Here is a 14,621-nt window from a genome sequence, read left to right on the forward strand (position 1 = left end):
ACTAACTGGCTATTTCCGAAAATTTGTTAAAGAATATAGCATTATAACACGTCCACTGACGATCTTGTTGAAAAAGGATGCAAATTTTATCTGGAACGTTGAACAGAACGACGCATTTGAGAAATTGAAATCGATTATTACAACTAAACCAGTACTAACGATATACAACGCGATGAAACCACACGAAGTGCATACGGATGCGAGTAGTCTAGGATTATCTGGCATATTGTTGCAAAACGATTGTGTTTTATTTTAGCAGGCAATGCAATGATGCCGAAAGTAACTATGCCAGTCACGAACTAGAAGTTCTAGCAATCGTAGAAACGTTGCAACGTTTTCGTATGTATTTGCTGGGGCAAAACTTCAAAGTAATCACCGACTGTAACGCTATTGCGGCAACAAAAGCAACAACGCCATTGTTGCCTCGGATCGCAAGGTGGTGGCTCAAACTTCAAGAGTTCGATTTCACGTGTATTCATCGCGCAGGAACGAAGAATACGTTAGCAGATGGGTTAAGTAGATGCCCGACACTTCCTCCAATGGAACCAACAACGATTGCTGATTCGATATACCGATTGGTCGAAATTGACAACGACTGGATATCAGCAATGCAACGCCAAGACGACGTGCTTAAAGACATCATCGCTGTTCTTAATGGGAAGTCAACACCGAACGAGCATCAACTTAAAGATGACTATGGATTGCTAGGTCAACGATTATATCGTAGAGTCGACGGCAGCAAGCGACTAGCGGTACCACGAGGAGTGAGGTGGCGTCTAGTGAGATCGTGCCACGATGAAGCCGGTCATTTCGGACTGGACAAGACATATGAGCGATTATCGAAAGAATTTTGGTTCCCACGCTTGCGACGATATATTAAATCATGCATAGCGCCATGCCCCGAATGTTGTATCAAGAAAGTGACAGGTGGTAAGAGGGAAGCACAGTTACCCATCAGCGATGTTGTGCCGATACCCTTCAGATGCGTGCATTTAGACCATCTAGGGCCATTCGTGCGCAGCAAAAGGGGCAACTTTTACATACTAGTAATTGTATGCGCTTTTACCAAATATGTAATATTACGAGCCGTACGCAACACAAAGACGACGCCAGTACTTACAACCCTACGAGAATATATTACGGTATATGGAAGCCCACGGCTTTCACGTCGAAGGAATTCCGGAACTTCGTTCAACAATACGACATACGGCATGTCCAAGTAGCAGTTCGTACGCCCCGAGCCAATGGCCAAGCTGAGCGGGTCAATAAGACGATTCTAACCTCACTCAAGTGTATGATCAGAAACGATAAAGACTGGTACCAGGCACTACCGCACTTCAATGGTGTCTTAACTCACAAAGCAACGCAACAACTAGGCAGAGTCCGAAAAGTCTAGTTTTTAACTTCAAGCTACGAGACGTAACAGCAAATCGATTAATTCAAGCTGTGCAAGATAACAAGGATGACAACGAGAGTGAACGCGAAGACGTCCAACTCGAAATCGTGGCCGAACGGATCAAGCCTCTGGTACCTCGCGCAAACTCGAACCAGCATACAAAGGACCATATGTTGTGACAAAGGTCTTACCAAACGATCGCTATGTGGTTGAGGACCTCCCAGATATACCCAAACACCGAAAGCGCTATGCAGGCATATTCACGAACGACAACATGAGACCGTGGATAGACAGCAGTATCGTTGATGATGACTATGAATCAATTGACGAAGATGTTAACGACGAATCGCCCAGGGGAGACGATCCATCAGGATTGGCCGAGCTGTCAACGATAGATGGCAATCCTACGTAATGTGCAACAGATGAGCGACGGAGTTAGTTGGTATCGAGTGGCCGAACGACATGGTTGTATCCAGTAACATTTACATTCTTTTCTTTTATTGTATTTCCGATTAGTGAATTATAAACCTTTAAAATATACGGTGTCTTATTTAACTCGATACTTTACATCCGTAAGAAATCAAATATAATAAAATTCACATTAGTGCAAGAAATTGTATAAAGAGAACGTTTGGTGTCCTGAAGACAAGATTCAAATGCTCACTAAAATATCGAGTGCTGCCTTATTCTCACGATACTGCGAGCTGGACACGTCCTGATTCTTGCGGGATTTTACGCAGTATGGTGCTAAAATCCTGTGCGGCCGGCCTTGTAGTAAATTGAAGAAGATGATATGGAAAACAACGAGAGGATTGTCACGTGTATCGATTCATCAAAATATACCAACGAAAGCACTGGAACAAGAAACCGATATGTATTGACCATTTAAATGTATGAAAAATAAACACAAATTTGGCTTTAACTGATTTTTTTTATACATGACTTCATGAATTTGACGTTTTTTCATCGGTTCTGTACAAAGTTTAAAACTCTGAATCACATAGTATTTGTTACAAAGTTTGCATCATATATCGACATATGTACTTGTATATATACGTATAAGTCTATGCATAGTTTATATGGCCGTCACGTAACTTTTTCCGTCCATCTCACCCTTATCTTTCCCCAGAGAGAGCTTTTCGCCCTTTGGACGCTGAATTAATCCTTCTTTTGATCCGGCCTTAGTGCGTTGAAAAGGTCACGTTATTATACGACAGGAATTCGAGTAGACCTAGGACCGGTCTTATAATATCATCCCATCTCACTGTGATGGGTCTTGAGCAATTCTGTTAGCTAACCCTGGAAGCGGCTGAGGTGTGTTATAGGGGTAAACGCGGATGGTTGACGTTTGTGACTGCATCAGCTTATTTCCCTTACGATGCTCTGGAAGGGCCACATCCTGGAAAGGTCACCAGTCTCGTGGGGTTCTGTGAGCGGCGCAATCTGGGCTTTGTTCTCTGTTGCGATGCTAATGCCGAGCATGCAATCTGGGGCAGCAGTAAATGCAATGGGCGGGGCTCTCGGCTATTCGAGTTTATCGCTTCCCCTTGCCTAAACATACAAAACAAGGGCACACATGCTTCATTTGTAACTGCTGTATGGCAGGAGGTTATTGATCTCGCCATCGAATTCAAAACTTGGGTGGTCAGTCAAGAACTCGAGAGTCCTTGCCGAAGATTCGTGCTCAGGCCCCAGGTACATTGAGTTTCAGTGGGGCGAGGAGACACGAATGCCATTGCCCTCTAGAAACCCCAGAAAAACAGACTGGTAGAAGTTTAGGGGGGCGTTGCGGGACCTCGACGTGACCCCACCAAGACTTCGGGAAGCACATGGTATCGAGGCGGCTGTTGAGAAACTCAACACTCCCTTAACTGAATGTTTTGATTAAGCCTGTCCAATTCGATCTCTCCTTGACCAGACTCCCAATCCTTAGTGGAATTGAGAGCTCCACGTGTTGAGGCTTGAGTGGAGAAAACTTCTAAACCCGGCCCTCAAGACTAATCTTGCTGAGGACTGGGAGCGATACCGTAATATCCAGAGGAACTACAAGAGGCTTATTCGGGAGCCGGAAAGAGCTTTTTATAGGGAATTTTGTAGCGGTATTGAATCACTGAGTGACTTGGCGAAATCGGTTAGGGTTCTAAACAGGGACCCAACTGCAAAGCTGGGGGCTCTTAAGAAATCTGATGGCTCCTTCACGGAGAAGCAAAGTAAGACACTCAACTTCCTGGTGGAATCTCACTTTCCAGGTAATCAGATAAACGTCGGCCGGCAACAGCCCTTATTGAAAGAGGCGGTTGTGAGAGCTACTACACCTTTTCGGTATAATGGGTATGTTTCCAGATCTGTGGTGAATGAGGCCGTCATTCGATTTGCCATCCAATCTTCTGGTGGTTACAAGTCGCTCGGACCAGATGGCATATATTCCGTCATGCTGAAGGAAAGCATAGATTCTGTAAATGTAGCCTTGGAGAGAATCTTCACTACATGCCTGGCACTGGCCTATATACCACACTCTTGGAGGATGATGAGGGTCGCCTTCATCCCTAAGGTTGGAAGTGATGACTTCACCAGCCCCAAAAGCTTTAGACCCATCAGTATGACTTCTTTTATGCTGAAAAGTCTCGAGCGACCAGTGGAATCGCACATGCGTCAGAAGTCCCTGAAGGCCCCCCTCTGTCTCCATTTCAGCATGCCTATCAAAGCGTATCAAAGCGTGCATGGCGGTCTCCGTAGCCAAATGGGTTGGTGCGTGACCATTCGGAATTCACAGAGAGAACGTAGGTTCGTATCTGGGTGAAACACCAAAATTAAGAAAACAAATTTTCTAATAGCGGTCGCCCCTCGGCAGTCAATTGCGGGGTCCACGCAGAAGCATAAGCGGATGGCGTTGCTTGTTTGGAAACAGGCCCTTCGCTTACGAACATCTGTAGGAAAGTGGAGGAAACTCTAGATATGGTTGACACTTGGTGTTGTGTGAATGGGATATCGGCAACCCTACCAAGACTGGTATTTTCCTCTTCACCGGAAGGGGGAAGCTTGATGGACTCGATCTGCCTAAGCTAAAAGGAGTCTCAATCCAGCTATCCAAAGAAAGCAAATATCTTGGAGTAATCCTCTTTAGTAAACTCCTATGGAAGTCACACGTTGAAACAAAGACAGCCTTCTGGCAGTACAAGGGTGTTTTTGGGAAAACGTGTGGTCTTTCTCGTAGCAAGATCCTAGGGATCTAAAGGGCTATGATAAAACCTATTATCACCTATGTGTAAGGGATCTGGATGAGTGGGCACTCTCTCGTAGGTCAGAAGGACCTTATCAAGACTACAACGCACTGTGGTCATCTATTGCACCGAAGCTTTTCCCACCACTTCAGGCCCGGCATTAGATGCACTGGTAAGTCTAACACCACTTGATGTTTTCACCCAAAGAGAAGTTTTGAAAGCCATCTGCAGACTGAAACACAACGGGAATCGGAACAGCCCCTGTTCGGCATTAGACAACGGAGTAGGCATGGACTTCAATCTAGCGATCGTCGCCATGCTCCTTGACTCCAGGCCATAGTCGTACTTGACAAGAGATAGAGTGTGATGCTGCCAGAGGCTCAACTGTAGTCAAACTCAGAAAATGAGTCCGGCAAACACTGTTCTCGTATTTTCATGAATGGATCTAGGACCGAGCAAGGTTCCGACTCTGGTGTGTACCTGGAAACAAGTGGTACAAATCTATACTTCGCTCTTGGAATGTGCGCATCTATAATTCAAGCGGAGTTGTATGCTGTTCAAGTAGCGATGAACTTTGTTGAGGAGTAAGAAACCAATGGATAAGCAGCAAGGACAGCAAAGTTGCGCTCATGGCCTTAGACAGCGCCTCAACCACTTCAAGGGTAGTTGAGGACTGTAAATCCAGGTTTAGCTATGTCGGCAGACAATAACCAATCTAACCCACAAGCGAGCCTGCCAGGCTGAGAGAGGCTGCAGATGGACAATACTGATGTTTTCTACCATGTCCGACCGACTTTCACAGTTCCTCCTGTCATTAAGCAGAAGGGACTGTAGACAGCTGGTTGGACTGATGACGGGCCACTTTTTATGGACGAAGCACATGGAAAAGGTATGCATCTCAGACAGTATACTCTGCCAACATGGAGCAGAGGAGGATGAGACGGCGGACCACTTTCTGTGCGTCTGCCCGGCTCTAGGGCTTTGGCGCTGATCTGTTGAGAATCGACCACCTTGGCTCCTTAGCACCACAAGATCTACTCAGATTTTTTCAAAGGTCGGATAGATTTAAAGAAAATTTAAAAGGGAACCGGAGTGCAGTACAATGGACTTAATTGTGTCTGACTGCTGTACTTGATAGTCTGTCCCGACAAAAAAAAAAGAAAAATATGTGTAGGGACTTATTAAAACTTCGCGGTGCTCTTAAGACTACTTATTGTGATGAAGGTGTATTTCTCCCTATCCCTTCGTAAGCTGCACCACAAATGCTCAAATCTAGCTTTTCAAAATCTGTGAGCAATTTGTTACAAGGGCCGCCCCCAGTTATATCAGTTACACCGCCTTACTTGCGTCCGTAATTGGCTTTTCCAAACATCTAACATAAACTCTGTAAATGCAATAATTACATTTCAATTGATGATTTCACTTGCATTGACGAATTTTCGCCACAGTATGCATAATTACACAACTAATTCCATTTTGTACTGGTTCTGGTTGCTCGACACAGAGTCAAGTCCTTCCTCCAATTCCGGCCACAACTCTTGCATTTGCAACTAAATGAACTTTGTTTCGACATCCATCTTTCTCACCTCATAATGAAATTAGTTTTTAATTTAACAAGCTTGCCAAAGAATGCCAATACAGCTTTTGCTTGATAAAAAGCTTGATAAAAAACCGGGATTTTCTTTTATTCTGTATTTTAGGCCGCCAGCTAATTATGCGCCCACTGATAACGTTTCTGAAAATTAACTAGGTGCGATATTAAAAAAGTGAGCAGGACCAGTTGAGTAGTAACTAGAGTCAGTTTTTGGCTTAAATTTTAAATTTTGTAATGTATTAACATAATCTAATATAGGTATGCACAACTTATTTCTCATCTAAAAGTATATATTTGCTTAGCAATCTACTTACATATGCATTTACTTATATAATAAGTATGTATGATATTAAAATTATGCGCAGATCGTTTTCGTGGAAAGCAATAAATCACTAACACCTTTTATTGACCCTTCCTGTACGAATCCTTTGAGCTTTCCAGATCTATAACTTGAAGTAAAATTGTACTACACGATCTGTTGAAAAGCGTTGCCTTCGAAAGCGGGATCTGGAACATTCTACGGACTATATCTTTGTTTCTCCCTCCTGATCGCCTAATTATGATCTTTGTATCAAATTTCACTATCATATTTGAAAACTTGTGTACGTGTATATGCTAGATTAAAAATTTAAATGTTCGAAATTGTGCCTTGCCGCCGATCTCCCGAAATCAGTACTTCTGCCAGTTTCTTAAATGAAATATTCACTGCCAGGAATGAAAAGTTACATGTAAGCATTATTTCGTCTCCCTCACTTTTTTTAATAAGTTTTTCTATCCTAATTTGCAGCCAAGGCATGAGAGAAGGATTTTAGCTTCTCAAAAAAATATATTGTACTTATATACATAAGTATATATTTTAAATTGAAGAAGACGACATTTTTAAATGGTTGGGTTAAACAATTTATAAAAATTGACTACTTACTCCGAATTTTCCTTGTGCATTATCAGCGCCACTTGAACGTACATGAATTAAGTTGCGTTTCTGCAGAACATCAAATTTGCTAAAACTCGATTTCTATAAGAGAAAAATACATCCAATGATATTTATGATTATTAGATACATCTGGTATAATCTAATCGAATAGAGCCTAAAATAATATAATTTTGATTTAAATTTAATATAATTCTGTGTAATATAATTAAAATTAAAATTTCCTCTTCAATCTAATCTAACATAATTTAATCGGCGGCCGCCGTAGCCGAATGGTTGGTGCGTCACTACCATTCGGAATTCAGAGAGAACGAAGGTTCAAATCTCGATGAGACACCAAAATGAAGAAAAATTTTTTTCTAATACGGTCGCCCTTCGGCAGGCAATGGCAAACCTCCGAGAGTATTTCTGCCATGAAAAAGCCCCTCATAAAAAATATCTGAAGTTCGGAGTTGGGTTGAAAGTGTAAGTGCCTGAATTTGTGGAACAACGCACGCCACAAATAGGAGGAGAAGCTCTGTGTACGTGTCAATTATATGGGTATATGTATATAATCTAATCGAATTAAATCCAATCCTAAGTACGATTCAATCGTAATTGCTTTGTATTCCAACTTACCACTAATAAATTCTGCTGAACGGTTTCACCTTTTTTATTTTTCTTGCTTTTCAATTTCCTTTTGCTATTGTCCGTCGCCGCCTCTTGTTTATTTTCAAGGGTTTCTTTGCTTGTATGATGTTGAATCTGGACCTGCTGTTCTGTGCCTTCGATAACTATAGCTTTTGTGGCTGCAGTAGTTGGGGCTACCGCTAATGCTTCCGTTGACAACTTATTCTTACTTGGTTTATGTGGGGTGTTGTTTTTGCATGTTGTACTCCCACCGAAGACATCGAGAACACTGAAGCTGCTATCAACACTCAATAGCTCCTCAATGCTATTACTTTGAGTTGACTTAAGTATCGATTTCTTTGTCCCTATGCCCGTATTGTTTGGGTTCATTACCGATGTGGATAAATTGTTAGACATTGTTACTAAGTGCTTCTCTTCAAGTTTGATTACTGATTGATATTTCTACAAAAAAAAACGTAGACATACAATTTTTAGAATTTCATTATCTACAGTTCAAAATGCAATATATTTACACCACCCTATTCCCGTAGTTTGTAAAAGTGCGGTAACCTGGGTTGGTACTGAAGTTTTGAAACAAAGAAGTTTTGTGTCGTGTGTTGCTTCACTTAAAATGAAGGAATCGTCATGACACTATGACAGTTTATAAAAGTGCGGTAACCTGGGTTGGTACTGACTTTTACAATGGATCAAGTTTTGAAACAAAGAAGTTTTGTGTCGTGTGTTGCTTCACTTAAAATGAAGGAATCATCATGACACTATGACAAAGTTGATACAAAAATTAAAATGGTATTTGACTCAAAAATTCCGTAAGAAGGTTGACATTGAAAATTAGAGCAACTATATGAAAATACCACCAGTGGTTATGGCTTTTATAACAAATGCTTTGAGAAAACAAAATTACTGTTAAAAATTGAGTTTTATTTTTTCAGCCAAATAATAAAGGTCAAAATATGATTTTTATTTATTACGGCAAAAACAAAATGTTTCGCTTAATAAGAAAAAAACATTCAGTTTAATTTATTTGAGTCTGGTATCAATCTGTTCGTCTTGATTTCTAGATTTAAAAAATATGTAAATGTTTGCTATTGGATATTTTAATTCAATTCAATTTATTTGATTTGTTTTGTACATAGTAAGACAGAGTCTTGTGGTAGTACATCTTCTTATAATTCTAGAATACGAGGATGGTATACATAGAAATTCTACTTAGATTTAAAAATATTTTAACTATTAAACTTATAGACTAAAACTTAGAGTAGTAAGTGAGAAGAAGAGAAAGATGGTGGGAATGGGAGAAGGAAAGGGGTATTAAAGGTTAGAAGTAATTAGAAACTGCAGTTTTAAAACACCTTGCTTGTTTTATAAGCTTTATTGTAGTTGGTATAGAATTCCATAGTTTAATGGCACTGACAAAGAACATGCGTTCTGATTCCAAGTAAGTGTAAGTCGGAACAATTAGATTCAATGTTCGGGTGCACTGGCATTGTTTAATGTTTTTATACAGGTACAATGGTTTTTGTGTGTATATTAGTTTATGCAGGAACAAAACAGAGCGTATTTTGAGATACGAGTCGAGGTTATGATCGAGAATCTGTTTTGAGTAGACAGATATATGGTCATATTTCCTTTTTTCAAACACGAAACGCGCTTCATTATTTAAAGCGATTTGCAATTTTTGTTTCGAATTATTATCAAGCCTGCAATATACTAATTCAGCGTATGATACATGAGGAACAATGAGTGATCTAACAAGTTTTAATTTAGTTTGCCGTGGCAGTAAGTAGGCAGTACAATATAGCTTTCTAAGAATATTATATACCTTGTTTACAACAAAGTTTACATGGTCAACGCATGATAGTCTTGAATTTATTCTGAAACCCAGGTTAGTTACTATGTCATCAAAGTTAATATTTACTTCATTAAGTAATATTGGCGGCAAAGAGCTAAGGTCATACTTTGAATGAGAAATAGCAATCGCCTTCGTCTTTGACTCATTTAATTTTAAGTTGTTAGATTTGGACCAGTTAGAAATACGTGTGAGGTCTTCATTAAGCCTTGCTATCAAATCTTCAATAAGACCTATTGGCCTTGACAGGTAGATCTGGGTGTCATCAGCATAGAGGTGAATCGACGAATTTTGGCAACACTCAACAATATCATTAATGAAAATGCAAAATAAAATTGAACCTAAAATAGAGCCCTGCGGCACACCTGACGTAATTGGTTTTAGACTTGAGTAGTTATCGCCACACTTAACTTGTTGTAGCCGATTCGAGAGGTAACTTTTTATTATATTAGTTGCAGAGAAAATGCTCCAAACTTATAGTGATAACACAATTTTTTCAGTAAAATGTTGTGATCAATAGTATCAAATGCTTTTGAAAAATCGAGTAATACTAGCACTGTTAGGTAGTTTTTATCATAAGCAGAGCGAACATCTTCAAAAATTTTAAGCATAGCTGTGGAGCAACTATGCAGACTTCTGAAACCCGACTGGAAATTACTCAGCAGATTATTCTTGTCCAAGTAGCAGGTAATTTGTCGCGCCAAAAATTTTTCAAATACTTTCGATAGGGCAGGTAAAATGCTTATTGGTCTGAAGTGCTGAGGAGCGGTAGAGCATTTTGTTTTTGGCACAGGTATTATATTTGCTGTCTTCCAAAGATATGGAAATGTAGATGAGGTGATTGAAAAGTTAATTATGTGCGTAAGTGATGGTATTACAAATGGTAGAATAATTTTAAGAAATTTAAGGCAAATGCCGTCGGTCCCTATAGCATTAGATTTGACAGTATGTATACGCTGTATCAAATCCATCTCTGTTGCAGACACAAATTCAAACTCACCGTCATCAACATGCTCTCGTAGAGGAACTTTTACAGGTATGTCGAGTGGAGCCCTGTTAGATGCTAGAAAGTGAGTATTTAAGATTTCTGGGTCCAAACTGCACACGGGCTTATTCTCTCCTGAGACACCTAAGGTTTTAAGGTTTTTCCATAGGACTTTCGGAGGTAAACTATCATTGAGCTTCCATTGTAGATATGCCCTTTTGGCATCTCTAGTGATTGCAGTTACTTTATTTCTTGCTACACGATATTTTTGCCACAAGTGAGTGTTTCTATCATTTTTCCATTTCTTATATGCTTTACTACGCTCTCTAATTAAAGACAATATCTCACGCGTAAACCATGGTTTCCTATTTCCGTGGACTTTAACTTTACGCAACGGAACAAACCTATCAAATAGATGGCTGACTAAAGCATTGAAATGTTGCAGTTTTTCATCCACTGTTGTGAATAACCGACACATATTCCAATTAAGCTCGGCAGCCTCCTTATTTAAGAGATCATGCTGAATAAGCTTAAAGTCTCTAAAAAATATCTCCTTTACTTGATTGTGTCTGTTGAACTTGATGTTGTAAGATAAGAATATCAACTCGTGGTCGGAAACTCCAGCCATAGGAAGCTGATCAATATGACTGACGTAATCTCTGTCACTGACGCAAAATACATCCAAAAGACTTGGTTTGCAGAGGGGTGCAAAGCGAGTAGCATATTCATTGATTAAGGAAATTCCTAATGATTGGAAACTATCTATCAAACTCCTGGAAGAAAAATTATCACAAAGAAGGTCTACATTTAAATCACCACACACAATAATATGTTCATAGGAGATGTGGAATTCCGCTAATTTATCAAATATCACTGAGAGGTCATTTCTATTGCTAGGGTTGTAAATGCATGCAACAAGACATTTGGTATTGTTATCATAAAATTCAACAAAAATGTATTCGACTTCTTGAAAATGATCTGATCTACAGATCTCTTTCCATTTAAAATTATTTTTAAAATATAAAGCAATGCCACCTCCTCGAGTCTTCGTAGTCCTATCACATCTAATAATAGTGTAGTCGCACAGGGAATATACATTATTATCAATATAGTCTTTAAACCATGTCTCTGTAATACATATTAAGTCAATGCACAAATTATCAAAAACAAAATTTAGATAGTCAATTTTTTCAGCATTCAAACTTCGCGCATTCAACTGACAGACATTAAACCCATTGTAGCGATTAGAAATGAGTTTAAGCAATTCTCTTGCATGTTCTTTGTCTACTTGTTTTGCTATTTCATTACACATTGACAGTTTATGGTTGGGAGTATACGCAAGGTGGAGGAATTTAAATAAAGCAAGGGGATAATGAGATAGATAGGAATAAGATCAAAATAAAAAAAATTACATTGTAAAGCCAAGAATATGAAAAGTACGAATGAGATGAACGAAATAGAAATGATACTAAAATAACAATGATTACAATGCAAAGCAAAGAGTTTGGAAAACATAAATGATAAATAAGAGAATAAATTTAACGCATACATAACATTAATAATATAACGCATAAATGTTTTTGTTTTTACATATTAGCAGTTGCAATGCTCTCTATACTCGTTTTTTCAGTTATAATTGCAGCATCAGTTTGGGGTCGAGCTCTAACAAACACTTGCCCACGAACAGAGAAAACTGACGTTAGACGCTTTTGCTTTTTATATTGCATAGCCAAACGCATTAGTTCGCGATTTTTTCTCGTAAGACATTCGTGGATAAATAGCTTCCCTTCACTACCGACGCCGACATCACTAAGAGAAAGTGCTCGTCTCTTATCTTTGCAGAATTTAGCAACAGCTTTCAGCAGTTGAGAGCGATCTGCAGCAGAGCTCAATTTGATTATTATTGGAGCTACGCTTTTATTGTTTGGTCGTAACCGGAAAGCAGAACGTACGGGCGCTAGTCTTACTTGAAGCGTTTGGCACAGCTTGGAGAAATCATTTAGTATGTCCTCATCTTTCCTTATAGGCAACCCACTAACAATCACATCTGTTGATATTGCGTTATTCTCATATACATTTAGTTGTTCGGTGAGTGCATATACCTCGCTGCGCAATTTTCAACTGAACAAGTGAGACAAAAACTAGCTGCGGATTTCGTCCTCAAACTCATCTGATAGCGAATTTGTCAACTCAAGTTTGAATAAACCGCTTATTAAAAGAGTTCATAAAAAACGACAAATCTTTACGGTACTGATTGCTTTGGACAGACATTACTAAGAATATGTAAAATAATCTGTAAAATAATATAGCATTTTTTTGAAAATCCTTAAAAAACTAACTTTTTCAAATTATCTATGCGACGAACGAGCTTTTGGCGGATCCTATCCTATGAGAGATCTCGTCTTAATATAGAATCCAATTTAATTTTCAAGCAGCTATCATTACCTGTTTTCAACTCAAAAAATGTTTGTTGACCTTATGCATTCTTTCCATATAACGAATGTTCGACATTTTTTATAGAAAAAAAAACACAGTCACAAAAATGAACTTGAGCTCCTTCAAACTATTGTAATATATAAAAATCCCCTCATATCTGAAAAACTCTATGGACATTTTTTAACAACCCTTTTTTTAATTTGCAATTTGTATGGCTTTTGTAAAATATATAGTTCGTTCTAAGCAAAATTATAAAAAAAAAAAATTCTTTAAATTGGTCAGGAGAAAGACTTCGTCGCATCAAAGCTCAATTTTTTAACATCCCGCTAATTTGCGCCCACGCCCCGAAGGAAAAAAGGACGATGCGACCAACGATTCCTTTTACAAGCGCTTGGAACGTTCCTATGAGCGCTGCCCCCGCCACGACATAAAAATCGTCCTTGGCGACTTCAACGCCAGGGTGGGCAAGGAGGGAGTTCTTGGTCCCACAGTCGGAAAATTTAGCCTGCACAACGAAACATCCGGTAACGGAAAGAGGCTGATCGACTTCGCCGGGGCCCGAAACATGGTAGTCTGCAGCACCAGATTCCAGCATTAGAAAATACACTAAGCAACGTGGCTGTCTCCTGATCGGAAATTGATCATATTCTGATACATGGAAGATACGATTCTATTGTTTTTAATGTACGTACGATCCGAGGACCCAACATCGTCTCGAATCATTATCTTGTTGCAGCCAAACTACGCACACGCCTCTGTGCAGAGAATAGCGTACATCTAACTACGCAAAGAATGTTTGACATCGAAAAGCTGCCATCACAACAGACAGCCAGAAGCTTCGCCCCTCGACTCTCACTCCTGCTTTCAGAGAGTACAACCCAACAAACCGGCATGCCCGAGAAATGAAGCAACATTTCTCGTTTCCCACGTACCGCCGCCGAAGAAGAACTCGGACTCCGGCGAGCCCGAAAAAACAGTTGGTACGACGCGGAATGTCATGCTGCCGCAAAAGGAAACGATGCTGCCTATAGAGCCATGTGGGATCGCTACAGAGAGCTAAGAAAAGAAGAGATACGTATTATCTGCCAACAGAAACGAGAGGCCAAAATACGTGAGTGCGAGGAGCTTGAGATCCTGGCCAATAGGAACAACACCCGAAATTCTACCAGAAAGTTCGGCGGCTTACAGAAGGTTTCAAGACCTGGTGACTGACATCCAGGGCATTCATAAATTATGGGGGAACACTTCTCGAACCTATTAAATAGTGACAGCTGCGTTTGTCACAGAGAATGTGAAGATCCCGATACCACAATCGTTGACGGCGGAATTGTCGTTCCGCTACCCGACCATGACGAGGTGAGAATAGCGATAACGCGTCTAAAGAACATCAAAGCCGCGGGCGCCGACGGACTGCCTTCTGAGCTATGCTTCTATGCAAAATATGGTCGGATGAAAGCATGCCTGCCGGCTGAAACTTAAGTGTGCTCTGCCCAATCCATAAGAAGGGTGATCCTGCAATCTGTGCCAATTACCGCGTGACTAGTCTTCTTAATAAGGCTCCAGCGAGCGTAAGGCTGAAGCC

At 40.0% G+C, this 14,621-nt stretch overlaps 1 protein-coding gene across 1 annotated transcript in view; it reads right to left on the reverse strand.

The window, feature by feature from the left end:
• The window catches only part of LOC128869308 (F-actin-monooxygenase Mical), a 303,193-nt gene extending 294,984 nt beyond the window's left edge, over nucleotides 1-8,209 (reverse strand). The window contains exons 1-2 of the mRNA XM_054111836.1: nucleotides 7,761-8,209; nucleotides 7,134-7,226 (exon numbers count right to left, since the gene is read on the reverse strand). Of these exons, the coding sequence (XP_053967811.1) occupies nucleotides 7,134-7,226; nucleotides 7,761-8,168 (501 nt within the window). The 5' untranslated portion in view covers nucleotides 8,169-8,209. The remainder of the gene's footprint in view (nucleotides 1-7,133; nucleotides 7,227-7,760) is intronic.
• Nucleotides 8,210-14,621: the final 6,412 nt, after the last annotated feature.

The sequence above is a fragment of the Anastrepha ludens genome, chromosome X (assembly GCF_028408465.1).
Source record: "Anastrepha ludens isolate Willacy chromosome X, idAnaLude1.1, whole genome shotgun sequence".
Taxonomy (NCBI): domain Eukaryota; kingdom Metazoa; phylum Arthropoda; class Insecta; order Diptera; family Tephritidae; genus Anastrepha; species Anastrepha ludens.